The sequence below is a fragment of the Rousettus aegyptiacus genome, unplaced genomic scaffold, assembly GCF_014176215.1.
Source record: "Rousettus aegyptiacus isolate mRouAeg1 unplaced genomic scaffold, mRouAeg1.p scaffold_m13_p_6, whole genome shotgun sequence".
Classification (NCBI taxonomy): Eukaryota; Metazoa; Chordata; class Mammalia; order Chiroptera; family Pteropodidae; genus Rousettus; species Rousettus aegyptiacus.
The window spans coordinates 96867640-96894938 of record NW_023416309.1 but is presented as its reverse complement, the minus strand read 5'-3'; the positions used below and the strand labels follow the sequence as shown (position 1 = coordinate 96894938).

The 27299-nt window shown below is 49.4% G+C and overlaps 2 protein-coding genes across 5 annotated transcripts in view; both read right to left on the bottom strand.

Moving 5' to 3' along the window:
- ARHGAP23 (Rho GTPase activating protein 23) overlaps positions 1-7847 on the bottom strand; it is a 74657-nt gene extending 66810 nt beyond the window's left edge. The window contains exon 1 of the mRNA XM_036222096.1: positions 7824-7847. Within this exon, the coding sequence (XP_036077989.1) occupies positions 7824-7832 (9 nt within the window). The 5' untranslated portion in view covers positions 7833-7847. The remainder of the gene's footprint in view (positions 1-7823) is intronic.
- Positions 7848-15749: 7902 nt separating this feature from the next.
- Positions 15750-27299, bottom strand: part of SOCS7 (suppressor of cytokine signaling 7) — a 29443-nt gene continuing 17893 nt past the window's right edge. For 3 of the 4 annotated variants that reach the window (XM_016164768.2, XM_016164770.2, XM_016164771.2), the window contains 3 exons: positions 24835-24970; positions 24285-24435; positions 15750-21446 (listed from right to left, as the gene is read on the bottom strand). In XM_016164768.2, coding sequence (XP_016020254.2) covers positions 24315-24435; positions 24835-24970 — 257 coding nt within the window. In that variant the 3' untranslated portion in view covers positions 15750-21446; positions 24285-24314. The other variant, XM_036222807.1, reaches the window with a different exon arrangement.

Here is a 27299-nt window from a genome sequence, read left to right as displayed (position 1 = left end):
TTGCGCTGACATTGGACCTAGAAGCCAGAACACAGCCTTGAGAGAGGTGGTCTCAGGGAGACAGTCTGGGCCGGCCTCCAGGGAGCTGGCCTTCAGAGGACCGGCCCAAAGAGACGGTGATCTGGGCTGGCTCAAGAGAGAGGACGAGGGCACCGAACTCAGAAACACAAGGAGAGGGAGGGTGGGAGGGAGGCAGGAAGGTGAAGGGAAGCAGAGAGAAACACAGGCGAACGGAGATGTCAGAAACAGAGCCACAGAAGGCATGAGAGAGGCAGAAACAAGATAGAGACAGAACAGAGGCAGAGAAAGTCAAAGATAAAGATGAAAGACCCGGGATGGAAGAGAGGGAAAGAGAGAAAAAGGCTTAGGGAGCTTTTCCACCAGAGACTCACGGATGTTGAGAAGAGGGCAGAGATGGTAATACGCGTGTGGGCAGGGGATGGGAGGGGAGGGGCTTCAGAGGCTCGGTGCCCGCTCAATCTAGGGCCCCCCTCCCAGTTAGAGTCTCAGTCCAAGACCTTATGAAGGCAGGGGAGCGAAGGCTGGAAGAGAGGTGCCCCAGACCTTTGGACCTCCACCCAGCCAGCCTGTGGCTCAGGCCTCTGGACAGCTCACCGACCTGCTCCACAGTGAGCGGCAGTGAGAACAGAGACCCCTCAGACCTCCCAGTCACAAGCTACCAGTAGCCTCCCTTTCCGGCTTCACTCTGAGCTGCACCCAAAGAGCCGCTGGGGTCCTGAGCCAGTTCCTTATTTCCTTGCCTCCAAGCAGGCCCCATCTAGCCCATCTAGGAAGAGACAGTCCCTCAGTCCTTGGTTTCTGATGAGAAGTTCTTTTTGCTATCTAACATCCTTCCTATCTCCTATTTCCTACAGTCCATGCTTACTTCTTTTCCTTTCTCAGAGTATGAAGAAAGGAAGGCAGAGGCCACAGATGGATAGGAATATGATTTGGATAAGGCAGATAAGGAAAGTGGGAAGGCTGACTCCATCTACTGGAATCACCCACTCACTCTGAGGCAAGGAGACCTCACACAACTTGTTTGTTTCACCTCTACCACCATCCTGGCTCCTGAAAGCGATTAGCCCCAAGCTCCCCACCCCTTCGCCACTAATCAGAATCAGGGACTCAAGTCCTGTGATCAGGGACTCAGGTCCTGTGAACCTGAGGAAGGAGATACTTGACTTGCTTTTAAATCTTATGTTTTATTTAATTTTTTTTAAATCCCCTAAAGTCAGTAAGAATGGATGTTTTATCATAAAGGAGAAGTTAATGACTCCTCCTCTTTCCCCACCTCTCTTCAAGGTCAGATACAGCCAGAATTAACCCCTACTCCTGAGAAGTTCTTCATGATATTTAACTGTAATCTGTTATACCGCCTGTATTTTCTTGCTTAATCTTCAACCAGTTCTCCGTTTCTGACTCTGCCCCGTATGTAGCTCCAGTGGTCCAAGGCTTGCTGCCACCCTGGCTCAGGAATCCTTTCCTCTCAGAACAAGTAGCTTGTCTGTACGGGGAAGCTGTGGCATCTGAGATCCAGAATAAACTGAGGCTGTGGGGGAGGGGAGGAGCCTAGGGTGCCCCTGGCTCACTTTTTCCAGAGCCTGATGCCCTCAGACACTGCAGGAGGCGGTGAGAGGAAATGAGCTCACACTGGCCGGCCGGCAATTCCTCCCTCCACAATGCACTGCACTCACCTCCCCCACCCACTCCCACTTCCCAGAAAGTGTAACCTGCCCCCACCCTGCTGCCCTTCCCACCTCTTCCTGCACCTTGACCCGCACCCCCATCCTGTCCTAGCCCTCCCCCATCCATCTTCTCCAACACCTCTTCCATCCTTCCTCTCCATCCTGGCCTCCCAGCCCCTGACTCCCCGCAGCTACTCCGTACATCTCACCTGCCACCTCAAAATCCACTCTCTTCCTGGCATACTCTTTCTCTGAGGTTTTAGGCAGTAAAGCCCAACATGGGGTGGAGGGTGTCCCTCACTAAGGACCGTCCTTATACTCTCCCTCTTTCTAACTCTTCTTCCAGCCCAATCACCTTTATTCATTCACAAATGCTTACTGGGAGCTGGAATATATAAGGGGATGGGGGAGTAGAGGTATTCCCCTGGAGATATAGAGATAAGGCCTAGCTCCTTTCCTTGAGGGGTCTGGGTCTTACCAATCCTGACTCTAAAATGATGTCCTAGAAAAGGAGCAATGCAAGGCTGGAGAAGCAGAGGAAGGCTTCCAGAAAGGGGTGGCCTTGAGCATTTAGGGGCTTCATGGATGGGGCAGCGGGAGGGAGGAGAATGAGGGGAAAAGCACTCCACGGAGGACTGTCACTGACAAAGGCAGGGAGGCAGGAGAGAGCATACTAGCAGTGTGGGTGTGGCAGGAGCCAAGTGGAGGGTACGTGAACAGGAAGCATGGAGAGATGAGGAAGGAAATGCGGGTGGGGATGTGACCCTGGCGTGACTGCGCCTGAGGCACTTAAATTTTTGCCTGGCTTGGAGCAGGGATTTACGTGGAAATGTGCCATGGCCACTGAGGCTCCATGAAGAAAAAAATGGAGGACAGCAAGGGGAGTAGGCCTGGCACCACAGCATGGGGCAACAAACATTAGAGGCTCCTGAATTTGGTGACCAACCGGGTGTTGGGGAAAGAAGATAGAAGAGTCTAGAATAACTCCAAGGTTTCTGGTTCAGCATATTAGGTAGACGAGTTGTCTCAAGTGTTCCCAGGGAGAGGGGACTCGCCCTGTGCTAAATCCTTCATAATGTATTATTCCAATTTAGCTTTCCAAAAGGGCTATGAAATGGATATTACATTTTTCATTGTATGGATAAGGAAACAGACCCAGAGAGGTTAAGTATCTTACCCAGGGCCATGCAGGATTTGAACCCAGCCAGCTGGGCTCCAGAGTCCACACACTTAACCCCCAGGCTGTGCCACTAGTGGAACAATGATTGGCAGCTTAAGCCCAAGTCTATCTCCCTAAAGGGAGGCCTAAGGAAGAGGCATGGCTTTGGAAGTCATTGGTGGACCAGGAGTATGGTTCAGATTCTCAAGGGCCAGTGCAGAGAGGAGACCAGATGTGGGACAGGACCAGAGGAATGGCAAGGAAGGAAGAGGCAATGAGGAAGACTGGGAAGACTGAGAGGAATCAAGTGGCTGGAGGAAGTGGAACTGTGACGGGCAGAGAGGGCATCAGGGGTGAGGTAGTAGAATCGTCCCTGCTAAGAGAATTAGCGGAAAGGGACAGTTGAGGAGCACAGGGGAGTCATGGCGAGTCATGTTTCCATTGGGGTGGAGGAAACTTGAACAGAACTTTTGGTTGAGGAGCAGGCACCAAGAGAGAGAGAGCCTGATCAGTGGAGTGGAGGAAAAAGAACTATCTTCCCAGGACCTAGGAGAGCTAGGAGGGGCGTATAGGGGGGAGGCCAGGGAGTGCCCAGGCCAGAGCCAGCCAGGGTCAGGATCAGGCCTGGCCCAGGAGCTGGCAAGGTGTTGTATGGTGTCATCAAAGAGCACTGAACTGGGAGTCTAACGACCTGGGTTCAGGTTCCCATCCTTTCTACCTGGTAGCTATATGTCTTTGAGGAAAAGCACATTCTTTGAGCCTCAGTTTCACCCTCTGTAAGATGAAAACAATAAGGCCTTTTCAGCCTGCCTCTGATTTGGGGCTCACATTTGATGATGTACTCAAAGCACGCTGTAAGTTGAAAAGGAAAAACAATGATGGGAGGCCGGTTTAGGACAAATGGCTGTAAACCTAGCCTGTTTTCAGCCCTTCCACTGAGGGGAAAGAGCACCCCCTGGTGGAGAAGGGCAGGAGGGCAGAACTGGAGGAAAGCGCTGAGGAGAGATGGGCCCGTTCTTGTGCCTCTGGCTTTCAGCCCCCAGGTCCTGTGCTTATCTCTCATAGCCAACCCAACCTCACCTAAATTTTCATCTTTAAAGCAAGTAGAGTCCCAGTTTATTAAAGTTAAAAGACATTTATTGAGTGCTGACTACATGTGAACTGCCGTGGGGGGGCGGGGACAGTTGGATGAACCAGGGGATATGCCTGCCTGCAATGAGCTCCTATTCCAGGAAAGGCAACAAACGCAGAGAAGGATGGCTGGGATGGTGCTGAGGCGGTGGTGCCAGCAGCACATTGAGCAAAACCAGTGGGAGCCTCCATAATGAGGGGGAAGGCAGGAGCATGGGAGGCAGCGTTAGCCTAGAGTGGCAAGTGGCAGAGAAAGTCTGAAGGCTCAGAGCTTGGGGAAGGGGTGGGGTTCTGGCAGAAGCCCTAGGCATCCTACAGAGTGGACCTCATTAAGCATCTTTAATGGTATTGGGTGGGGCAACGGTTCACTCAAGATGACACCAACTCTAGTCCCCACCCTCATGCCTGCTGCCAGGTCCCTGAGGGATCCTGGGTAAGGGGAATCTACCTGAACACCATTCCGGGAGGAGAAGCTACAGAGTCCTGATCAGGCTGGAGTCAAGGGACACTGGCAACCTGCCAAACAGCGGGGGCCCCAGCCCAGCAACCTCTGGACAGCCGCTTTAGGGTGAGAATGAGAGGCTGCAGCTTCTCTGGGCTGGCAACAGAGCGAGCAAGCCACGCCCAGTGAAGCCCTGGTATCAGGGCAGAGGGTGGAGGAAAGATGCCCAGCCCTGCTGCTGTCAACTGGCAGGCCCTAGGAGTAACCATGTTGGGAAACGTATTCCATGGTATAAGAGAGGAAGAGACCTTGGACTGGGGTATCAGCCCTGCAGCCTCTCAGCCATGTGACACAGGGCAATTGAAGACCTGGCGGTCTGGACTGCATGTGTAAATGTGTACACAAGGTTAACAGATGACTTAAAAGAACCATGACATCACCTAGCAGGAGCTTGAAAACACCAACATGGAGAGAAAAGAAATGAAAATGTGTTGAGTACCTACTATGTGCCAAGCTCTTTACAAATATGATTTCATGTACTGCCCTTGACAACACCATACAGTAGGTATTATTAGCCCCACTATATAAAGGAGGAAACAGGTTCAGAGAGATTAAGTAACTTGCTGAAATCTGATGTTAAGCCCTTGCTCTTTCTATGCAGCACGACCCCTCTGGGAGGAGCTAGGCCAGGGGGTCCCCTTCCACCTCCAGGATGCTAAATTCCATGGTTCTATGCGCGGGTTCTGTCATTCTTCCAGCAGCTGGCCTGCAGCCCTGCTTTTGCCACAGGCCCCCAGGCCCACCTGGCGCCCGCACATCCCTGCACATGGGAAGGGCCTGCTCCAATTTCCTCCCTGTCTCTATTCTGTCCTTATGCGGGTGAGGGGGGCGAGGGAGGGAGAGGAGGGGAACATAGAGGAAGGGAAGACAAGAAGGGAGAAGAACAGACGGGAGGGGCAAAAGGAGGAGGGAAAGGGTGGCTCCCACCTCCCCCTGGAAGCTCTGGAAATCCCCAGCAGCTGCTCTCCTTGCCTCTGTCTGGCCCTGAGCCAGCCTTGGGCAGGAGTGAGGGGCGTTAGATGAAGAGAAAGAGGGGCGGGCAGGGCACTGACCACAGGGGGGCAATTCCAGCCCCTGTGAGAGATTCCAGGCATACTCCCCTTTAAGGAAACCCTACATGCCAAAATCCACACATACCAAACAGACACATCAGGGAGGTTCTTGCACTATAAAAGGATTCTTTGCTTTACAAGAGGACTCGGCACATGGGAAACTTAAAATAGGAGCTTCCCCTGGTGTCGTGAAAGAAGCTCTGATTTCAGAAGCACCCCACACACATTATGCTTCTGTCACATCCGGAAAGCTGGCAATACCCGTGAGACTGGCAGGGCGGGGGCTGCCTTAAGGCGTTGACATCACCCTGGGCACCCCCATGATTGTGCTTTGTGCTGATCATTCCAGTCCCCATTGGTGCGGAGGGAGAGTCTCACGTTCCAGGGAACATCCTGCTGCTGTGCTCCTCAGTAGAGGTGTCCTAAGACACCTAAAAAGGGCCTGGAAAGCCACCACTCAGCATAGCTGGCAGGGATTTCACAGTGCCCAAAGAGAGGACAGATGTCCAAGGCCTCCCAGTGTTCCTTTGATGGGGCCAGGGCCCAATGTCCTGACCCTCGTTCATGTTCTCTCCTCCCTTCCATGATGCCAGAGCACAGAGGAGACAAGCTCTGTCCTCTGGGAAAGAGGAAGCAGCTGACCCCAGAAGAAGTACAGAGGCTGGTGGCGCCGACCGTGGAGCTGCTTTGAGGAGCAACTCAGGCCAAGCTGCATACCCAGTGAGATGCATTTAGGGTGATATAGGCAGAAAGCAGTCATGGGTCCTAGCCCTGCTCATCCTTTTTTTTTCTTTTTTTAATTGAAGTGAAAACCATATAACATAAAATTGACTATTTTAAATTGAACAACTCGGTGGCATTTAATACTGTACTCCCCTACAATTTGTTTGTCCTCAGAGTGGAGTTGAGGAAAAAGTCATTAACGATGACAACAACAACAGATAATGACAAATTAAGTCCCCTTCCTCCTGCCAGGCCTGATGCTCCAGGGAGCTGCCACTGGCCATTTAAATTAACAATCGAGATGTCAAACAGGCCCGGAGACTAGACCAGCCCACAAACCTGCCCCAAACATCATATCCAGCCCAGGGAAGATGCCCAGAATGCTTTATCCTCCCCAGCACCCTTCTCCAACTCCAGAACTTAGGATCGGCCCATCCCCTGACTCCACCTAGCCCTGACTCCTCACTCTCCATCCCTCCTCACACTCTTCCTCACCACCATCACAGGCCCATGAAACCCTCTGCCACCAAGACAGAAGAGCTGGCTCAGTCTGGAGGGAGAGGTCTCAGAGTCCAGGATCCCAGGCCACCGCTTTAGGAAGAGCAGCCCCAAGGAGCCTGGAAGTGTGCACCAGCCCAACATTTAAGGCACTCCTAGGAATGAAAACCCCACCATACAGGCCCCACCCCAAGACCTTGCACCAGGTTGGTTAGGAAGGGAGCAAGACAGCCAGCCTCAGGAGCAGCCCCTCACCCCAACCCACATCAGGCTGCTGTCCCACACACAGCGGTGGGCAAGTCAGCATAGGGGCCCCCTGGTTCACTTGAGAGGCCTGGGCCCACTCACTCAGGATTTGCTGAGCTCAGTGGACCGTTTCAGGAGCTCTGACCTGAGGGGGTCTTCACCCTGCCCCCTTCTGCTGGAGCCTGTATGAAAGAGATAGCACCCAGGGACCTGGCTGGGGTTATAGGTCTGTGTTTGGGGGACATATAGAGAGGCTTCCCAGCCCACCATACCTTTTCACTGCTATGAAATGGTGGCAGCGGCAGCTGTAACTGGGAGAGGAGGAGGAGTCTGGCTGGGAGAAACCCCTTGATGTGTAGCAGAAAAGGGGAACGGTTGTATATTGGGTTCACACCAGGGGGTTCTGGGCATTGGCGATAGTTTCATGGCCTGGGAGAGGCACCTCTGCTTCTGTCAATCCTTCAGTTTTCAGAGAGAGCCTGTAGCCCCCTTAGGCCTAGGATCCAAGCAGGGACTGGGACCTTACCGAGTAGGGAGTAGGTCTTCTAAATGCGGGTACTCTTGGAGAGGTGAGATAGGGAGGGAGGAGCGTGCTTCCTCTGTGCACACCTCCCTGTGTATCAGTAATGGGGGATACTCGTGCGTGTGTGTCTCTGTGTGTGTACACACCAGCCCCATCCCTTCCCCAGAGCTTCGGCCCCCACTCGGAGCTCCAGCCCCTCCCGCCGTGGCGGGGCCCCCTCCCTCTCAGACGCCCCCGTATTCTTACGGCCCCACCTCCCCTCTCAGACACGCACCGATCCTCACGCCCCGCGCCAGCTAACCTGCTCCATGCTGCTGCCAGCTATGCAGTCTTCGCAGCTCCAGCCTCGGGGGTCGCAGGGGATGACGGCCCCTCCATGCGCCCAGACTGTACAGCACCCGGGTACAGCCGAGCGCTAGCAGCGCGGAGAGTCGGCAGCCCAGACCCCCGCCGCGCCCCGCCCCGCCCCGCAGGCCCCGCCCCCACCCCTCCCCTGTCCTCCATACACACGGGTGGAGGCACCGCGCCCACACACGCACACAACTCTCAATCACGTGCACGCATAATGCACACACACTCCTCACACATGCAGGAGCTCACCCCTGCCAGCATCCCCTTTTCTGCCTGTCTTGGGGGCACTGTTAGTCCAGAGAAGACTCCCTCCAAAGGAAGCCCCTCTTCTCATTCCTGAGGTTTATCAGAGGTAGAGGTGCCCCACCCCTCATTTTACACAGGCCAGAGGGGTTCGCCCAAGGTCTCAGAGCAGCTCGATGTTAGAGCTGACCCCATGGGCCAGACCACTGGCTCTCAGGCTGATGCCCCACCTCAGAGGTTGCCTGAGAGCAGGCCAAAGAGACCCATAGCGCTGGCACACAGGGAAACACGGCATCGCCCCCAGCGGTGAGCAGGGGTCTGGATCCTGTGACCCTGTGAGGAGCTGGTGAGGAGGGGCTGGTGAGGAGGGGCCACTCCCTGTGGCCAGGGTCCAGCCTCTATTCAAATGTGTTCTGAGGCCGTGGGCTGTGTGTGGAGAGCAGGATAGAGATTCCTGCCGCCCACCTTGTGAATGCCGCAGGCATGTGCCAAGCAGGAGGATGGCTGAACCGCCAGAGGAGGGTCATCTGAAGGCCCGAATACCAGCGAGGAACCTCACTTGTGGGTCATGGGGCCACCCACTCTGGTGAAGACCAAGGAGGTGGCAAAATGACTGCCTCCTCTTCTCACCTCTGCCCCTATCAAGGCTGGCTCCTGACTGCCCACTGCCCCTCTGTATAGCCCCTGACAGGGCAGGGACAAACTGAGGGGGGCATCACATGAGCAGACATGTGAGAGGCAAGCATGCTGCCCAGGGCAGGAGGGTGGAGTCCTGAGTGGACAGGGGTGGGAATTGACCTGCCCCGGGGCAGGCAGTGGGGTGGTGGCATCAGTATGCAGAGGCTGGTTGCCCGAACTCCCTGGGCCAGTGTCCAGGCCAGCATGAAGGGGATTTTACTATTTCTCACTGCACTCTGGCCTCTTTATTAGGCACCAGAGGGTGAGGGGGCAGGGAGCAGGAAGCTGAGATGGGAGAGTTAAGATCCTCAGTGGGCCAGACAAAGGGGGCTTTTATAGGCTGGGTGTGGGGGGCATGCTGGTGGTGGCGGGGAGGCAGGAATGCAGGCCAGGGAGGCCTTGAGCTTCTGGGCAGCCCAGTTTAGGCCTGAGGTTGGACTCTCTCAGCTCTGCCATGCTTTGGCCATGAAGGGTATTTGCTGCTTTGCTCCTAGGACTGCAGCCAGTGAACTGGCAGCCCCGTGCCCCTGGCAGCCCCTCCTCTCAGGGATCTGGTGGGCACTGCCCATGCACTCCCAGTCTTCCCCTCCCAGATGGCTGTAGCTTCTCTTGACTTCCCTGCCATGCCCTCTCAGTGGCCTTATGGCCCCCGTCTGCAACCCAAATGAGTGCCCTGCTGGCTGCCTGGGAAGGGAAAGACAGACTTGGCTGGGGTCATAAAGCCATGGGGTCAATGGGGCCCTTTGTCCCTTCAGAAGGAGTCTGTCCTGGATGAAAGAGACAAGAGACAGAGAAGAGTGCCAGCCAGCAAGCATGTCCCTTAAACCCTGACCCGGCCTTTTCCAGACGGTGCTGGAGCTGGGCCCTGGGTTGTGGAAGGCAGGCTTCATTCTTCCCAGCTGGTGTCCCTCTGGTTTTCTTTCAGAGCTGAAGCAGCTACTGGGAAGTGAAAACAAGAAGGAGAAGGTGGCCGAGGTAGCAGCAGCTGCCCATGTGGGGCTCCTGAAACAGCTGCTGCTTAGCCAGGCCTAAAGTCTGGGCTTGGGCTTTGCAATGTTGAGAACTGTCTGTCCCCAAAGATGCTGAGCAGGCCCTGAGGACTAGACTCCTACCAGCCAAAGTCATAGTGGTTAGACTGCTAAACCCCAGAGCTATTTTATAGACACACCCTGAACATTGCAGGAAGCTCGTAAGCAGAGTCCCTGTGAAAGGAAGGGATGGTACTGCCCACTGTCTCTGCCCCACCCTATGTGATCCAATGTGCAACCCCCTAGTCTTCCTCGCAGGCCGGATCCCCCAAAAGCTCCTGCTCTTTGTTTTCTATTTCTACAGCTCTCTTAGGCCAGAAACTTCAGCAACAGCATTATCTCAGATGGGCAGCAGTCAGGGGTGGAGGCAGGACTCGGCCTCAGTCATTTGATGTGTATCTTATTTTATCTCCTTCATAAGATTAAAAGAAGACAGACAGTCTTTTCTCTTGGTGTATCTTTGGGCAAAAACCTCCTTTTAGCAGGTAAAAAAATATCCAAGTATGGTATTTTCTAACCTTGTCTTTGAGAGGCTTTGAGTTACGCTAGGAGGAGACAGGCCAAGATTCAAATCCCAGGTCTGCCATTTAGTAGCTGTGTGGTATATGCCCCTCTAGCTTCCTCATCCATAAACAAGAATGACAATAGTACCACCTCACCGGGTTAATGAAAGATTAAATGAGATGTAAGTATAAAAAGCTTAGTCCTCTGACCAAGCAAAAAATACTCAATAAAAGTAGTTTCTATGAAGGGCTGAATTAATTCATCTTGATTATTATTAGCTTTAGTTTAGCAGGTGACAATTTCTGACCTTGTCCCCAAATTCTGGGAGGCCACATCCTGGCTATAACCAGGTGTTCCTTTTGGGAGTGGCACCTGCCTTCAACTAGGTGGGAAACAGAAATAATAAAGGGCAGTTTCCAGCCTTGCATGATCCCTGCACCCCAGCCCCCTTCCCTTAGCTTCCACAGTCTCTGGGGCTCCCTGGGGAGTGGGAGAAGGTGGAAAGGGAGCCAAGAGCCTCAGGGCAAAGCAGACAGTTCCTGGGGTGCCATGGGCCTGAGAAGGGAGGAAGGAGGAGGATTACCCAGGAGGGAGTGGAAAGAGATGAGAGGGAAGGGGGGTGGCGGACAGCAGGCCCCACTCCTCCACCTGCTGCTCTGTGAACAAAGCCAAGGATGATGCAATCCCGGCCTGGTGCAGCTGAGGCTGCAAGGCCGAGAGGACAGTGGGCGTCCTGGGTGGAGAGGGGAGTGGGCATCAGGGCAGACGCTAGGGGCCTGTGGATGGCTGACCCTGAATTCTCAGCCCAATATGTGGCTTCTTCATGTGGCTCCTGGCCTCCTCCTGAAACCCGGCTCCCAGGGGGAGACCCCTCCTCGAATAGTCACAGCTGGAGTCAGACATGATGCAACTAGGACATCATTCCAGGAAGCCTCCTCAGAGGGGAGGGCACCTCCCCATGGGCAGTAGCAGAGATGATGCGAGACACAGACACCGAGTTGACTCAGAGGCCCCAACTGGGCCCTTCATGAAGCAGCAGGCCTCCAGCCTCAAGTTACTGTCTCTCCTTCTTCTCATCCTGGAGATAAAGGACAAAATCTTTTGGGGAAGGTGGGTGGTGAAAGCTCAGGAGAATGCTAACCCAGGGCCTGCACAAAGTAGCACATATTTATAGAAGACGGACACTGAAGGCACCTGGCCTGGGCCCCCAGTGCAAGGAGGCCCTCCTCCCCCTGGGGCAAGAATACCGTCAGCAGTTATCAAGCCGGTGTGGGTGGGAGCGGCCTGAGCCGTGGCCTCGGCCAGCCCCTGGGGTGTCTGCCTCAGCTCCTCGCTCTGCCTGGGAACCTAGAGAACAAAGGCTTCCCCTTCTCCTTCCACCAAAGAAAGGGGTCTCGTCGCACAAGGGCTATGTGGAGGATGTGTCCTGGGCAAGGGTCCCCAAAGGGACAGGGTATTAAATGGAGACAGCAGAAGAGAGCTGGAGATATCGTGTTCAGGAATATTTAAACTCAGTCTCGCCCCACTGCCACCAGACCTAAGGGACAGCTGGGTGGCCTAACCCAGAGGAGGCCACTAGGTGGCAGGAAAAGCTCAACAATTTACCCAGCGCCACCCACTTCCACCGCCCGCCCCACAGCCCTACCCTCAGCAACCTCTCCTTCCTCCTCCTTCCTCCCTCCAGCCACCCCTCTCTGCAGCGTTGGTGACAAGGGCTTGAAGTTGTTTCATTCTGCCTTCTACCTTTGGGAAGGCAAAAAGTTCAGTCTTTTTTTCTCAAAATGCTGCTAATAATGATAATAAATAGCTCCAGTGGCTATTTATTGAGTGCTAAAGAGGTACCAGGCATTATCTCATTTAATCACACATGAGGTAAGTAAAGAGACTCTCAGGAGGAGACAGACTGAGAAAGCATAAATGGATTGCCTAAGATTATGTGCCTAGCAAGTTGTGGGGCCAGTACTTAAACCCAGGTCTGCAAATGCTGGGCGGGATCCTGCCTGGGAGGTTAACAGTGGATGTAAGGTGAGGACGAGGCAAAGAACCCATCAGATGCATTTGAGTTTTGTCCACCATCCTTACCACCCCCTCCCCCACTACACCCCTCGAGATTCTAGGAAGATGTCTTAGTCTCCGGGTGAGGGTGAGGTTTGAAAAGGTCATCCAAGTGATCCCAGCCCACAAAACCCCTGCTCTGCTGCCCTTCCTCCAGACTCCACATGACATCCTGTGTTCTCTCACCTCTTGTGAGAGTTCTCATTCCGCCTGGTTGCCCCCAATTCAGACCCCAAGGTGATTCTACCCAGAGGACCCTCCCCTACTGCCACCTTCCTTCTTGGCCCATCTTTGACCTACCCCATTATTTTCAGCAAACATGGGGACATCTCTTGATGTGCTGGCCCAGTGCTGGGTTGTGGGAGCAGAGCAGAGCAGAAGATGAACAAGACCCAGAGCCCACTGCCCAGGCCAGACAAGAATTTAACACGTCTAGGGCTGGGCCTGCAGTCACTTCTACATATGGTGTTCCATTCAAAGAAATAGGCCCACATCCAGAATAAAAGGATATCTATCTCTATTGCATTTTTCTTCATCAACACCAGGGCATGGGGGAGCATGGCAGCTGCAAGGAAGGGGGCGCCAGGAGATGACACCCAATACGCAATGAAAGTCCCTTAAAGCTTCCTAACTCTTCACACAGGACATCTGCTACCACATTCTCCTGTTCCATTCCAAATCTTCTGAATCCAACCCAAGCTCAATCGTTACCTTCTCACACTTATTTTTCTCTCCCAGTGTGAACCTAACTAGCCTCCCCTATTCTCTCTCCTACCTGTCCAATCACCACTGGACCTGCAGAATAAAGGCCCAGAAACAAAGTCAAGTTTCTGAGGCAGAAGGAAAGCTGGGCCTTGAGATGAGAAGCCCAGGATTTGAGGGAGGGAGTTCGATGCAACCTCTGTTCACTGGACAAAGCCTGCTGACCCTACATCAGCAGCACCTTCCACCCAAAGGGCAGAGATAGCTATCATTCTCCCTGATGCCACTGGCACCAAGAGGAAGTGGTCCACAGTCCACATCCCACCTTTGGAGTATCTCGCGTTACAGCTTTATCGCATAATTCACACTCCGACTCCAACCACCAAAACTTCAATCCCTTGAGAAAATTCTGAAGACTGACATTTTAGTGGCTACCTCCCATACAATCGAGCTGTCCTGTGTGAAAGGTGAAAATCCAGGTTCAAGGCTGGCTGAGACCAAGGAAAACAAGCAGTGCTCCTACTAAGAGGGGTGATCTCACATTTCTTCATCCACCACCCTGGCACATCTAGTCAACCACACCAGGCCTCGGTATAGGGAGAGAGCTAAACAAGACATGGGCTATGTCCCTCACAGAGCAGAGGTCACAATTGAGCCAGCGAGCGAATACATGAACGAATATCTCAACAGAGGAGTATGTGTTTGGCTGGGGAATGGCTGGTGAAAATTCCAGAAGTGACCTTGGAGCAGAAACTTGAAGGATGAGGAGCTTTGAAGGTAAAGATGGTGATAGGTGAGTGTCCTCCAGGTAAGGGGGGGAGGTGGTGGCATGAGGGAAGGTGGATTGGCAGAAGGTGTGCCATGATATAAGGACTTCAAGTCATGCATCATGACCGAAGTGTAGCTTGTGTGGCAGGGGAGGAAAAATAGCCTTGAACGTCGAGTTGAGGAGTTAAGATTTTCTTCTCTATGTTGAAAGTCATCAAAGATTTTAAACTAAAAAAAAAAAAAAGTGACCCGAATATATCTTTATTTCAGAAGGACTTTTGAAGAAAAATGCATGATGAAGTCACAGCTTAAACAGGATCAGTGCATAGGATAACACTGCCGTCAAAATTCCCCTCGAAAACTTCTTGGGAGGTGGCTCCATTAGCAATCAAGGATAACCCAGCTAGTGCCTCTTCACAGCTGGAATCAACTCCTGCACCTTTGGCTGAGCACTGGATGAGAATGGTCAGTCTTCAGAATCCACATGGCTCAAGAATCTTTATACACAAGATGATCACACTGGGAGAGGACAGAGGGAACCAAGACAGAAAATTCACTTTTCCCATTTCCTCCTCAATTAGGAGACACACAAAGAAATGGAGGAGGGAATCCCCTGCACTATTACCACGTGCTTATAATTGAATTCAAGTAAGTTAGGTATGCATGATGAGATGTCACTGAGAGGTGAGATAAAACCACCTTTGTGATAGAATTAAAGTGGCGGTGAAAAGTATACAGGGAACACAGGAGATGAAGCAGGTGGTTTCAGGTTTTTGGGGTGAAGAGAGTGGGAGGTGGTACTTTATTTCGGGCTGTTTCTAAAAGAATGCCTTTCTTTCTGTGTTGAGTCAGAATGGACTCGTGCCTATCTTTCCTAGCGAACCTAACCAATCCTCACTAACGTGAATGATGCTGATTTGATGCGATAAACCTATGCCTCCTTTTCAAGAGATGCACAATAACACTCTTGACTGATGGTGTTAGCGAGGATTCCTATGACTGACAAACTGTGTCCAAATAGCAGCCACTAAGGCATTTTAATTGCTGATTCTGAATTAAGCCTTTTCCCTTGTAACAGTCACGATTCATAGCTTGGAGCACCTTTTCTTCAAAAAAGGAAGAAAACTTTAATCAGGAGTTAATGCTGTCATATTGATGTACTCTTTCATCCTAAAGCTGAGCCAACTAGGGAGTAGGGATTCCCAGACACCCTCCTGGAGGCACTGCTCGTCAGCCCTCAGGACACCGAACTCTTGAGAACTTGAGTTTCATCTCACTTTGCATGCTTCCCACTCTGAGGATGCAGAGAAATTGCAGAAAACTCCCCCAAATGTGCCAAGGTGGTACACTGGTCTGGTCTCAGTGGGGAACTTGGTAAGCGGTTGGGTGGGAAGGTGAAGAGGGGAGCCCTGAGTGGCTCCAAGCACATGCAGTTGTCAGAGACACACACCTGGCCTTTTTGTCTCCAAAGAGCACAGCTCAAGAGACAGTGCGACTAGAAAGGCAAAGGTATGCAGGTTAAACTTATGAAAAAACCTTGACTGCGAGTCTAGGAATGACTATGTATGTACTAAGATAAAGTATGAGCTCTCCCTAAGCAAAGCCCCACACCACTGCTCCCCAAGGCCATAGGCACCTGGCCCCAGAAAGCCCTCTGGAATTCTCCTGCACTTCCTAAGGAAGGAAAAGGCAGCTTTGAATGACAACCGTCAGACTCAGAATTTTTCCATACCTCTAATTCTGACAAGACCAGTTCTGGGTGGTCTCTGCTTGGCTGGGGTCACAGGGTTCCCCAATCCCCAGGAGTGGGTCATCTGACCCTGGGGAGTATGGTGTGAGGAGTGAGGAGTCATATGAAATGGAAGAGGGATTGAAAAACATACCCCAATAACATGAAATAATTTCTAAACATTTTTATTTCAAATCTCTTTTCACCCCTCCCCCAAAAGACATGGGTCAGTACAGCAATCATAAAAAGGAGATACAAACACAAGAGTCAAATGTCTCCCGCACTGACACTTACAAAAAACTGGGAATTGTACATGGGGTTCCAAACAGGACCTGCAGCAGCTACTAATGTCCCTTTACAAGAGTCGAACATGCCTATTAATACAATATATACAGACACCCCATTCTGGAACTAATCTACAGGGACATCCCAACGCCCACCCCTCGGGCCCCAGAAAAATACCAAAACACACCCAAAGTGCATTTGTTTTGTTTATATCAAAACATCTTTCCCCTCCCCACCCTCAGACCCTCCCACCCCATTTAAGATTGGCCTGCAAGTCTATTTTAACCATTTAGTAATTTTTATAGTTTATGAAAATAAATTATACAGCAACTATTTTAATAAATTAAGCACAAAAAGGGCGAGGAAAGGAGGAAAACTAAATGGGAAAAACCAGGCCACGCTTTGGCTTGGAAGAGGGCAAGGTGGCTGAAGTGGACAAGAGTGGTTGCGGAGGGTGCGGCTCCCCTCTGGCGAAGAATCGGCAACCACCAGAGCCCGGAATGACACCCCTCTTGAGTTTCTTAAAAACAACCAAAAAATGTACAGCAGTGGCTGTGCCACGGGCAGCACCAGTTTGGGCACTCCGATGCCTGGCCTGCCCACAGAGTGGTGCCTGGATCATGCTCATCCCTTGGAAAAGATTCTGAGCCTAACAGTGAGCGGAAGGTCCCTGTTCCAGGGAGCACCAGGGATGGAAGAGTCAGACCAGCCTTCCCGCTCCTCCTGAGCTGGGTAGCGGGCTTAGGACGCAGCTCTGAGCGGGGCTGTGCAGTTTGTGATATCCTGGGTTCCGACCAAGAGTGTCCTAAGCTTTCCTGGCACTCTATCTCCAGGAAAAACTACGACCGCAGACCAGCTGCGACCTAACATCCACGTCTTCCCGCCATGACTGGCTGCACTTTGCCTGCCCCTTGATGCCTCTTAGCATGGTGGAGGAGGGGGTGTGGGGGGTAACAGTTCCAGGTACCCTCTAAACAAGATGAAATGGGTGTGAAGGCATGTCACAGACTCAGCATGCAGGACTGGCTTCCCAGGAGGTAGGTGGGACTGGGAAGGGATGGGAGAGGGGAGGGGATAGAGAGGACAGGGAGGGAAACAGGAAGAAAACTGGACAGCACCTATCAAGAAGGCCGAGAGGGATGACAAGGACAAAGACAACATTGAATCTGCATGTAAAGAAAGGTCTTTCCCTGGCAGATTAGCATCAATATTTTAAATATAATTCATTACTCTATTTTTCTTACTACAGCACCTGAGTCCCCAGTGCCTCTGTCTCTGTGGTCCAACCCCATCTAACTCCTCCCAAGTCTTTGTTCTCCACCTTCTGAAGGCCTCCTGTTGTTTTGTGCTGAGCAAGAAGGCTCCAATGTCAAAACAGGATAGATCACGGGGACTGGCAAACTTGACCTTGCCTTCTTGAGCTTTGTGGCTCAATAATCCTATCGCTATCCTGTGGGGTAAGGGGGTCACATTTTTCTTTTTTCAATTTTTTTTTTATTTTTTCTTTTTTAATAAAAAAGGTTTACTCCCCAGGAGCAAATAAATCATTTTGAACTACTGATAAACACTGCTGCAGTGAAAAGAAAGATGGCTACATGTATGCAATAGCACAAATTCAGTGTAAGAACAGCTGTGTTGACAATTAGAGATAAAAATCATTTATCCATTCCCCCTTTCCCACAGACCAAACCAAGAGGATTCCCATAGGGAAAATGTCTAACTCAAAAGCTCCTCCCTTGGGGACAGGGGGTATGTTATTCTCTTAAAAGTGGAAAACAAATGGCTGGTCTCCCCCCAGTGGAGAGGCTCTCAACACTCCAGCTGGTGGCAAGACTTCTGCAAATGAGGACACACACGCACACACACACACACACACACGCAACTTTCAGACGGCCCTCCCTCCAGTAGCCATGGCGCTCTATCCCAGTGCCCAGTCCTCCAACTTCAGGGCTCAAAACCAAGGGAGAGACAGGACAGGGATGAAAGGAACCTAAGGGAAACGTTCCTCCCATCCCCACACCCCGCTGGGCCCAGAGGACTTCAAGCAGGCCCTGCTCCTCTGGGGGCCACGGGGTAAGGCGTGAATCGGCTGGTTCCCTAGTTTCTCGCACCTGGATGTGGAACCACTAATGACCCTCTTTGCTCCCTCGTTCTTCCTGGATGTGTGGCTGTCTCCACATCATTCCCAGCCTTAATGAGGGGACTACATCATCAGCCCAGTGAAAGGAAGGAAAGGAGGCGGAGGAGTAGAAGCCAGGGTGGCAAGCTTCCCATTGTGCCTTTCCTCTTGGAAGGCTGGTGGCTGCAGTCCTCAGCTCACATTCCCATGAATATACATTCACTATATATATCTAGGCACAGGCAGACAACCAAGCCAAAGTCATTACCAATGGTCCCGACCTCCCAGCTGTCACCCACTTACCTAGTCCCCACACCAAAGCCCTCACCCTCCTTACTCCTGTGCTCTGACCACAGCACGAGTTTCAAGTAATAGCAAGTTGTAGCAGTAGTTGTCACTAGCTCACAGTGGTTTGCACCATCCTGAGGAAGATTACAGCAGATCAATCACAAATAAGTGAGGGTTACACAGGCAGGGCCTGAGGGTACTGGCATCACCCACCCACAACTCAGAAATCAATGAGAGGGCGTCTCTAGAAGTGAGAGCCTTTTCCAGTTTGTGACTTTAAAATACAACCGCAAAGGAGTAAGTACCCTCAGTAGACTGCATTTCAATTAGCACTGAACAGAAATGGCAAAGGATGGGGTGGGCCCAGCCAGGAGAGATGAAGGGGAAGTGCTAATGATGGGCCGGCTGCTCCTTTTCCCTGTTTACTTTCTGACCAGGCTGGCACCTCAGCTAACTGCCCATCTCTTTCTCCACATCTCCTGACAGAGCCCATCTCCTCTTGCACAGCTCTGTCCTACAGCCCCTTCTACTCAGGGAGGACTAGGCTGCACCCTGCGCTGTGACTAAAGCACAGACAGATCACGAACAAAGGTAACCACCACCCCTCCCAGAAACAGAAAGGACGGGGTGAGGCTGAGCCTCCTAAGCTGGTTTGGATTTGTACTGAGAGCGGGAAATCTCCAACAGAAACCCCTGGTGCCACAGGGGGTCCAGGAGCTCTGCCTCTCTCATCCAGGCTGCACTGAAAACAGTGAGGTCCTTGGCCAAAGGCAGGAACTCAGCTGACTTCTGGCTTTGGACTCGACTCTACCATCATAAGCTCTCAACATCCAGACCTAGGTCTAATAACTAGAAAGTTTCGGTCTAGATCGCCACCCTGAAAATGGATTCTCAGGTGCTTCTGCTCTGACTTGGGGCTATGCACTGTTCAGTACACGCCAGATTCCTGCTTTCGTGCTTTTGGTTCATACATTTCTTAGTCACCGTCCTGCCCTCACCTACGACCCAAAGCCTCACTGCCTCAGAGCATTCCTACACTATCTGGTCTGCCCTGATCTTACCCACTCTGAATTTCTTTAAAGGCGGCTTTGATTCTCTGCCACACTGAGTCATTCTCCAATTGCTTCATGAGTGGCGGTCACCTAAAATCTCCCTAAGGCTAGATACACATGCTTAAAAAATAATTTTCAAAATTATGGGTAGTGAAATGGTTTTTAGAAAAATCCTAAATAGCTGTACATCAGCCACGCAAGATCCCAATGGATTCCAGACTTCAGGCTCTATAGTGGGGGCAGGGTGGGATGTGGTGTGTGGCACTTTCTGCAAGATGGCAAGTTAATATGTACCCTCAAGAGGCAAGACTCACAGGTTAAGCCAATTTCTGGGATCACAATTTTAACTGGTTGGTAATACTGCCATGGAAGCCAAGGAGAAAAGCAGCACCTCCCGACATCGGAGGTGGGCTGTATTAATGCTACAAACTCGATTTGTGGGCCACCTCTTTGGAGCCAAATAACAATGCAAGTTTCCTCCCTATTCATTCCATGCAGGTCGTAAGGCAGAAGGCCAGTGCTTCCAGATGAGGCAGTCCTATAGATTAACAAGCACAGGGGCCTCACCCCAAACCATCAGGAAACCACGAACCTGACAGTATTATTTATCTCATGAGATGAGGCAGATATCAAGCACAAGGGAACCAAAAGCGGCAGTCTAATGGAACACTTACTGCGAAAGAGTAATAAAGACCAACCAGCTCAATTTTCACATCTTAATAGCAAACCTTTCCCCAGAGTAACTCTACAGAAAAGCAAATTCATAATGTTATAAGATTTGACAATGGCCTGCTTCAGAAAAAATGAAAGTCCATTGAAAAGCCCTGGAGTTTTTCTCCCTCCTCACTTTCACCTGGAAGACAGGCAACTCTGAAATCAGCATGTGACAGAATCCCAAGGAAAGGAGGGCAAGCGGGATTTGACTCAGGAAAAAGTTTGGGTTGCCAGAAAGAACACAGGAAAATAAAGCCCTTGCTACCTCCTGTCTCAGAATTGGGACTACGTGATAAGCCTAAAAATATGAAATGTAATGCTCTCCCCCTCCTGATCTAAGGACATCACATTAAGGCTGAGACACTAGAGAGCTCTCTCTAGAAGAGTACAACTATGATAGCTCCGTTTCCCACCTGCCTCCACATTTCTTCTCACTAGCCGACAGACATATGGAGGGAAGTAACACTGACTTCTAAGTCACGGGTACGGTTTGCCATTAAGAATCTGGAGGCATGCTCCACTACCTTTAGCAGCCCGTGACTGAAGCGCTGAACTGCTCAGGTGATGAGAAATAATATTGCCTTGACAGCTGGCGGAAGCAATATGAGCGATGTTACCATGACCAGAGTGAAATGTACAGTTATCTTAGGGAATGGATTGAGGGTGGGGGAAGAATGGGGCTAACTTGAGGTCACAGAGCTTAGGAATCAAGTAAAACAAAATGAATCCAGCTTCTATGAGAGGTGACTCTAAATCAGGTTTCTAAACCTGAAAAGGAAAGGATAAGGAGTCACCACTTCCCCCAACAGAGGCCATCTGTCAGTTTCTGTCCAGTAACCTTTTGTCTGAGCCCACCCACCTCCTTTCTTTCCTGCTCCTACTGAAGTTACCCATGCTTAAAGAGAAGCAGATTCTCATCCCTCCAAAACTCCCAACTTGATTTGCACGTCTCCTCTTCCCTTCTTCAAGGTCAATGGTGAAGACTCGCATTCTGCCTTTGGCACCAGCTACATGACCGACACAGGCAACACCGCCCGCCCCCTCCTTTGGACCTGCTCACCCTTCACAACACTTCCAATCCAATGGGCACAAACCCCCGCTGTCTTTAAGGTGAGTTTTCCATACCAAGAAATGTAAATATCCAAAACAAAACTTGTGAAAAAGGAACAGTGTTGAGACTTCTTCCAGTTTTCCAAGGAGCTCATCCAGTTCCAAGATGCCACAGGGGCTCGATGTGAGAGGTGGAGCCCCCAAGAGGAGAGTATGGTTGTGTGCTTCTTCCAAGCCCCAGGGTGGCGAGCGGAACCAAACTCTTCGCGCAGAGGATCCCAACCCTTCCTACTCTCTCCTTGTTTCATGGTAGCTTCATTTCATTCTTCAAAAACTGGAGCTTGGCAACCAAATCCAGCTTTAAAAAAAAAAAAAAGAGGGAAAAAAATTAGAGTGATTCGATAGAGTGGAACCAAAATGGAGTAAAAAAATAGCTTAGCCTCTGGAAGTAACAAAGTAAAGTTCAGAAGGAGAAAGGTGTCTGGCTAGCCAAGGACTCCTACAAACACGACACCTGACTGGGGATGTAGCAACAGCCTTTGTTGGAGAAGCCTGAGCAGCCTAGATCCTGGATGCTAAAAAGGGTTCTAAAATAACAAATATACCCTACTATTTTGCCTAACTTCCCTCTTTCCATTTCCCTTCCCCCTTAATTGTCTACTTCCCCCCACTTCTGCCTTAAGGCCTACCTGCTCTAGGGATTAAAAATGGAGCTGAGCTAAAAAAAAAAAAAAAAAAAAAAAAAAAAAAAAAAAAAGCTGAGCCCCTAAAGTAACCCCTTGAGAGCCTGTAGATCTCTGCAGCTTCTGGCTATTGAAGGAGGTTGACATACAATCACAAAGGCCAGTGCACCCTCTACTTTCTGATTTAAGAAGGGCACTGTTCAAGCTGTTACACTCCAAGCACCCTGGCATAAAATTCCCAAAGTAACAGACCAAATGGTCCATTCAGAACTCCCAAATTAAAATCAGCTCAACCAACAAGTTGTGAAGATCAAATTTTACAATTTAAAGTTCTTTCCCATGAGAAGTATTACTTCCTTTTTTTTAAGGGGCCAGGGTCTGAATCAGGAGCAAGTAAAGCATGATGCTTATTCTTTGCCACAAACAATCCCAGTGTCACAGGAAAAAAAAACAGGCCCTGGGAGTTCAGTTCAGTCCTTTACCGACACATCACTGCCCTGCACTCTCATGACAAATAGCTACTCCTGGCTTACACCTGATCTTATTACGTTCCTTCCCATCTCAGGGCTTTTATAAGACCCCTTACCCAGAACACTCTGCTCCTAGATCCTCTCTAGGCTGACTAAATATTCAGATCTCAGCCGAAATGTCACCTCCTCACAGGAGACTTCCCTGATCATCCAAATTGAGTAGTACCCCGCCACTAATCACTAAACTGCACCTAGTTTTATTTTCCTCATAACATATAAACTAAAATTAACCTATTGATTTATTTACATATTTGCTCTCTGTCTCCCCCTGTGAGAACTGCAGCTCAGTGAGAACAGGACCTTTGACTATTTTGCTCAGCACTCTATTCCCGATTTATACTGGGGAAATACACACACACACACACACACACACACACACACACACACGCTAAATGGGTTAAAAAATGGAGGACTAATTCCTATGGAAAACCATTCCATCTCTGGACCTCCCTGTTAAAAAGGTTCTTCTAAAGTTGGACTGAAATCTAACTCCTTATAACTTATGTCCATTGTGGTCCTTGTCCCACCTCCTGGAACTACACAAAATGAGGTTAATACTCATCCTTAAGAAAATCCATCAAACAGTTCTTTCGGCTATCAAGTCCCTCTCACCCTGAAACTTCTCTGTTTGTGTTAATCATTTATGCTTCAAATGATGAAGTTTGGAATCATCCACCACCCCGAATCTCTCTCTGAATGTGCTCCTGTTCACAAGTGTTCCTCTGAAGGCACAGCATCCACAGTGCTCTAACCTAAGGGTCCTAATTACTCCTCCAGGGTGTGGTCCGGTAGGTGGGCCTCCCAAGTTCCCTCCCACCTTCCCACCCTAAACTGGACCATAAAGCCACCAAACGGAGATTTGCCCCTAAACATTAGGGCATTTACATGTTTTAGAAGACACTTCTGAGGGCATACAATTTCTACATAATTGAAGATATGAGAGGCTGTACACTCAATCCAAGATCTCTTAAGTTAAAACTGCAGGCTCCCAGAGTTACCATTTGCTGATCTCTTCATTCCTTTTCTCATTGTTAGTCCTTCTCTCTTTGTTAACCCTTATTAGCCCGGCTCACGTGCTTTCCCCTCAATAATACAGGATCAGGGCCTTCTAGAGCCAAGAGGAGACACATAGCTGGGTTCACCTTAGCCATGGCTCAAGAAAACCCATGGAGCATAAACTCCGATGGTCACTCTCTTGTTATGGAGAGAGCAGAGAGGATGGGGAGATCAAAGTCCCCTTTCACTCTAGGGTTGTATGTAAAACCACACTACAAAAATCACTATTCTCTGTCAATTTTGTTCCCTACTCACCTCTACCTTTCAATGTTCACATTAATGTGATTTAAAAGACATTAGAATTAATCTCCAGAAAACAGTATTCCAAGATATTTTATGGGAAACTAAATGAGTAGAGCTCAATTAGTATAACAAGGGGAGACTAATCTCTTAGATAAATGAATTCCTTAGTTAATTCACCTATTCCATTGAACCATTGACTTTCCAGTGGCCTGAACTGGCAAGCTGTTTTTCCTCCTCCCCCTATGCCAAGCTGTGAGACACAGTGGAGCTCTCACTGAAGTGCATATCTATTGCAATTCAAAGCATGTTTGCATTACCTTTGATGAAGTTTCCTTCCCCTTTGGCTTCCTGCTTTATATGTCATTTGTACAATATCAGGGAGATCAACTGAGGTATGAAAGCTGCACACTTATCTACACGTGTGTCCTCCTTCTTCATATTCAGTGGTTAGCCTGTACATTACTTGGGCAATATTCTTTGAGCTTCTCTTATTTGCTCTTCTCCCAACGGGGGTATGCGCCCCTTGGGAGCTCCATTATCAGATGTGGTAACTCTGTGGGTAGATGCCTATATAGGGGTACACATGAATGATGGTGGGAGGGTGTGGAGGCGGGACAAGGCCCATGCATCATGACAACTGCCCAGGAAGAGAGACAGCTTGACAGTGAGACAAAGAGCTCATACCCTTGGTGCTGACCAGCAGGGGGCCCCTCGCTACGTGGAAGGTTCTACCTCTTGCTTCTGTTTGGAAATGAGCTGAGCTTCTTTTAGAGACAGGTATACCTCTTCCTGAGGATCATAGTAGTAGAACTTTCGGATATATGAGATCAGAGGTCTGTGAAAAACACAAGAGGGATACACACAAAGTGTCATTTACACAGGTTATAAAAGAAAGACCACCTTTGTACAACCCTTCCTTCTTTTCAATTCCTATACTGTTGAGGCTACACCAAAGACTCTGCTACCCTAACAAAATTCCCACTTTCTCATTTATTATAGTTCTGTTTCCTTCCCTCCACCCTTCATATAGACTACTGAGGGGAAATACACACACACCTTCCTCCCTTCTGGTTGCACTGTGACAGTTCTAGAGCTAGGTGCTAAGACACAGGAGAAGTGAAAGGAGGATGCCTGTGAATATTGCCAGGTTCTGCCTGTGCGATCGGCTTGCCAGCCTCCCAAACACTTTTAACTAACCTTCCTCCCTGCCCTGACCCTAAAGACCCCGTCATACTTAGGCAGTGGGAGATCTGGGATGTGATCTATCCGGACGAGCTGTCGGATTCGGAATCTGCAAAGGTGCTGGAGGGATTTGACATTGCTGAATCGGGACACTGGATAGAGCAGCTGAACTGGAGTTGGTGGCAGTCCTTCAAGAATGAAAACCAAGAGATATATTCAGAGAGAACAATGCAGCTAACTATAATTTCCCGTATGAAAAGAGTCCAGGGAAGAGAAATGAGGCTTCTTCATAGTTCAAAAGCTCCCTTCCACAAAGGACTGCTGATTTCCATTTGCAGAAGCACTACTACCATATTTCACACTTAAGAGACTCTCTCCTCCCCAGTGAGGGCCTCCCTAGCATCACTCTTAACACCTGAGGGTCCTGCTCTTCAGAACAGCCCAATGAAAAATGCCAAGGTAGAGACATTGTGGGGAACCAAGTGGCCAATCCAAGGCCTGAGGCTCTCAGGGAAGGGCAAGAATTGAAAGCATCACTGATGGGAATGGAAGATACTTGTTTAGTACATCTAATAGTACCCTGAAGTTGAGGTCTCAAAAGGCTGTTCAGAGGGGTCCCCACTAAATTCCAACTGAGAGGCTGGTAAAGGAAAAGGCAACAGCTGGGATCAAAGTTTACAAGTCCATTACTCCCACCATTTTATTTCAAGTCAGGACAATCAGGTTTAGCCACCTCTCACCTCCCACCACCATTCTTGCTTCTGAAATTTTAGGCTGGGTACAGGAAGAGAAGAAAAAAAAAAAAGGATGATACTATTAAAAGAAAAGCAACTACAGTAGCTTGGGCAAGCTGAAATTAGAATTACTCAGTACAAAAGTGCCTGCTGACTGATGCCAGCCTGGTCCAATGGGAGTACCACACCTTTTTGTTTCATCAATTATCAGTAGGCTTTATGCTCACAGGGAAATTCCAACCTCTCAAGAGTAAACACTACAGAATGGGGACACCCAGAATGGCAGGGACACTGAAACAGGTTCAAAGGAACAAAGAATATCCTGGTTTCAATAAACAAAAGGGCTATGGAAAGGGGCTATCTACAATAAGCAAACTGCTCTCACAAAGTATCTGAGTTGCAAAATACTTGAAAGAATTATTTTTCTTAGTCATAGACATATCAAAAGAAATTCTGTAAACATAATTTGTTGAAAATAAAATATCTACTATTTTTGGAGTTTAATTTCAAGCAGTTTTTAAACTTGTTTCAAGGCATGAGAAGAAAAAATTAGAGCTTGCAGATTGCCTCCCAAAGTCTTTTCATGGTTGTTGACAACTGACTTTCTAAAAAAATAAAATAAAATACATATTATACTGTTACTAAACAAGTAAGCTTATCTTAAAAACATTCCCCTCATTTAGTCTTCAGAACTATACTTTTGAGACAGATACCGTTATTATCCCCATTTTACATATAGAGAAATTGAGGCCAACTGTACTTAAAGAACTTGTTCATGGCACAGAACCAAGAAAGCTGGCCTGCCTGGAACACCTGCTGTCTGAGAAAGAGTTTAGCCCATGGAAACTCTCAGGGGGGTTCTCCGTGAGTCTCCCCAGAGCGAGCGCCTGTCCTAGGTCTGACAGGGGGGCTATCCAGGACAGTCGCAGTACCTTGATACATGACCGGCCTTAGTTCTCACCTTCTCACCTCCACCTCTTCAAGCCTAAGGCTTGTATTTTGAAGCACCGTCTCCCGCCACCCACACGGTTGGCCCTCTCTTCACAAATCATTTAAAAAAAAATAACTCACACATAGATTTTTCTCTTGAATATATTTAAACTCAAATCGTTTTTAAAATGATTGGGGGTTCAAATGCCCCTTTGAATTTATCCTTTTGCTCATGTTTTTAAAATATTCTCTACTACATTAAACTTTGGCAAACTATGGGGGTTGGCTATAATATTGCTAAATTCAACATGATGTTTCAGAGAAAAAAGTAATTTATGTATCTAATTATTTAGTCCCAAAGACACAATAGTATAGGCCTTGTGTCTAAAGAGATCAGGATAATAATCAGCATATAATTATCTGATTGTTTGCCTGCTTGAATTCTAATGACCATATATACTTGCCTATTTAATTGTGTTACTTTTAGCCTTAGGTCCATGAATAGCAATTTGAAACCTGTTAATTCTCTGATATTCTCTGGTGTCAACCTGACCATTTGCTGTTTGCCCTCACATTCAGAGCTCTCACATTTAGAGCCTGTTAACAGAAAAGGTTAGAAATGAAAATAAATCCAAGATAAAACACCAGTGAGTGCAGGTGAAAGGGAGAGGTGAACAGCAGTCATCAGGAACTTTCCTTGGTCCGCATGACAGGGCTCTTGGGAAATCCAGTTACCTGCTACTTCACTGTTTTCTCTTCGCCAGCATGGACCAGGGTTAGGGGTGACAAATCTCTTCTAGCTCTTTCAGAATTATTATTGACAACTGACTTTCTTAAAAAAAAAAAAAAAAAA